The 2,563-nt window shown below is 37.8% G+C and overlaps 1 protein-coding gene across 1 annotated transcript in view; it reads right to left on the bottom strand.

The window, feature by feature from the left end:
- LOC103608150 (von Willebrand factor A domain-containing protein 3B-like) overlaps positions 1-2,563 on the bottom strand; it is a gene marked incomplete at both ends in the record, with an annotated part of 70,000 nt that overhangs the window by 38,924 nt on the left and 28,513 nt on the right. Inside the window, 2 exons of the mRNA XM_008592591.1 lie at positions 1,842-1,995; positions 2,086-2,152. Coding sequence (XP_008590813.1) covers positions 1,842-1,995; positions 2,086-2,152 — 221 coding nt within the window. The remainder of the gene's footprint in view (positions 1-1,841; positions 1,996-2,085; positions 2,153-2,563) is intronic.

Genomic DNA, 2,563 nt, shown 5'->3' with positions numbered 1-2,563 from the left:
TGTGTGTGTTCTGAACACTGATTTATGCTGATACATGCACACATATTTAAGGTATTACTCCTATGACCCTTTGTCTGTCATATAGTTTATGTTACAGATATTTCTCTGAGATCTGCCTTCATTTTATTTATGTTTTTATGCAAAACAATATTTTTTATGTATTTAGTCTATAAATCTTTCCTTTATGGTTTCTTTCTTTGATTTTATGCTTATGCTTCCCTACACTACCATATTTGCTTTCTGACAAATTTAATTTTCAATGTATTTCAACTTGCTGAGATGTTTAGAAGGAGGCATGATAAGCCCAGGAAAATTCTATTTTCATGGAGAGTTCACTAAATATATTTTACTCCAAATAAAACTCAAGAATATTAATATAATAAATGCATAGAATATGAAGAAGCTGTCACCAAACTTCCTAGAAGAAATAAATCAGTGTTCAACTTCTCTCCGTTGCTGCTGGAAGAAGTCAGATTCACGTGATAAATTGATATCTGAGCAATCAGGTTGGAGTTCACTGGAAGTATAAATTGAACCTGTCAGTCACAAGGTCACAGCCAGGACCACTCACCCTGAGGCAAAGTAGCTAGGAACCAGCCTAAATGATAACACGCACACAACCTCCAGTGTAAGAGTCACTGATCATGTCAACAAACTAGGATGCATGTCGATGTCCTTAGGTAATAATTTTTTAAATGTGAGCAACCGAAAAGGAAATTTACCAGTTCACTCACTTCTTCCAAATACATCAAATCTCAGCTATTTCAAGGCCTGCTAGATAAAGTCTTTTCTCTTTTTTTAAGTTTTCCTGATTGTTTTCAGTTGTGTATTACAGAAAATTTCAAACATGTAAAAGAGCAGAAAGAATAGCAGAATAAGCCTCCCCGTCCCCTCTCTCCCACCAATATTCTGATTATCCAAATTTAACAATTATCAACTCCAGGCCAATCCGTTCCTCTAATCCTTCCACCCCCCACTACTCCCCCCCTTCAGATTATGTTGACTCAAATCCCAAACATCTTATCATTTTTTCTGTAAATATTTCAGTATGAGAAAGGTCATTTAAGGTTATTGTTTCTATTTAGTGACTGTAAAGCCCGTATGTTGCTATTTAAGTCATTAGCTGCTGCTATATTTGCCAGGAGGCACTGCGGTTCAATCTTCACGCTCTCCTTTCTTCTGCCTTCCTCATCCCGCTGCAATATGGCAGCTCCGTTGGAACCGTTCTTGCTAGACCAAGACTTCCTAATGGTCAAGTTGCACGGAAACGTTTCAGTACTTACTTGGCCTTCCTCCACATTGAACCCTACTACACTCTCCTGCTGGAAGCTCTTTTCTCCTCTTGGAACATGACTATCATTCTCTCTAGTGGTTCTCTTGTTTCTTCTTCTCTCTTGTAAGAGACATAATCTCTTACAAGTTCTCCCTGTCCTTTGATACAGGATGATGTTTGCTCACAGCTCTGACAATAGACAGTTTTTGAGCACTTCTGCAGCTCCACAGTTCCATCAGCAATGACTTACCACTGCCAACCCAACAAAGACCAGTTTCCTCTTACTTAAAAAAAGAATTTAAAAAAAGCTTAAAGAATTAAAAAGCTTAAAAAAAGAATTTTCTTTTCTTTTCTTTTGACAGCTGGTTGGTATAGGACCTGGTGTTAATTAAAAAAAAAAATCTTAAGAGCCTTTCTCTCTCTCTTTTACAGCCTTTACAAATAATTTTTTCCCAATGGCTTAAATACATTTCTGTCACAACTTTACAAGAAATCCAAGTGAACTACTTTTTATTTGAGTAGAAAATAAAAATTCTTTTAGCAGGGACGATATAGACAATCACTTTACCTCATCAAAGACCTTGGAAACAACATGCTTGTCCAGAATGGGATTGGTAGGGCTGTGGGGGACTGTGGTCACCGAAAGGGTGTCCATGATGGTGAGTTTCTTGGCCACTAAGCCATGGGTCTTGAGCCAGTTTTCTGAAGACATATCTAAAGAACTAAGAACACAAGACCATGGTGTTTTAAAACTTGATGGGTAACAAACAAAAACATAACACAACTATCCTCGTAAAATTCAAGGAACTTACTCATAAACTTGGCTTCTTTCTGAGGACTTGTCGTCCAGACTCTCATTTGTTAGCAGGATGCTCATTTCTGTGGAAGGAGAAATGGCATTTTCCTTATGTATGGAGTTTTTATCAAAAAGCCAAAGGATCAGACTCGTCTCTGTTCAAACTAATAATGGACCATATTTCAGAGAACCTATCTTGATCTATCAGAGAGGGTTCTCAGGCGAGATTCACTTGCAATTTACACTGAAGACCTTGGTCACTATGGCACCGCCACCGCCTCACTTGTCTTCCTCACCCACATGCAGTGAGATCTCTCCATTCAAGAATGAGACATACGCATTCTCTCATTCTCCAGAAAACACACCTTAAAATGTTCAATAAGAATACCATTAACCCATGAGTGTTCAGTGTTGACCTCATTAGACGCTCTCCAAATCATACAGGACAGCCCTGAGCAACATTTTAATCTCTTTTTATTTATTCCTTTCTTTTT

This window comes from Galeopterus variegatus, unplaced genomic scaffold (assembly GCF_000696425.1).
Source record: "Galeopterus variegatus unplaced genomic scaffold, G_variegatus-3.0.2 Scaffold8072, whole genome shotgun sequence".
Lineage (NCBI taxonomy): Eukaryota > Metazoa > Chordata > Mammalia > Dermoptera > Cynocephalidae > Galeopterus > Galeopterus variegatus.
The sequence above is the reverse complement of the archived record's forward strand: the minus strand, read 5'-3'. Positions and strand labels throughout refer to the sequence as shown.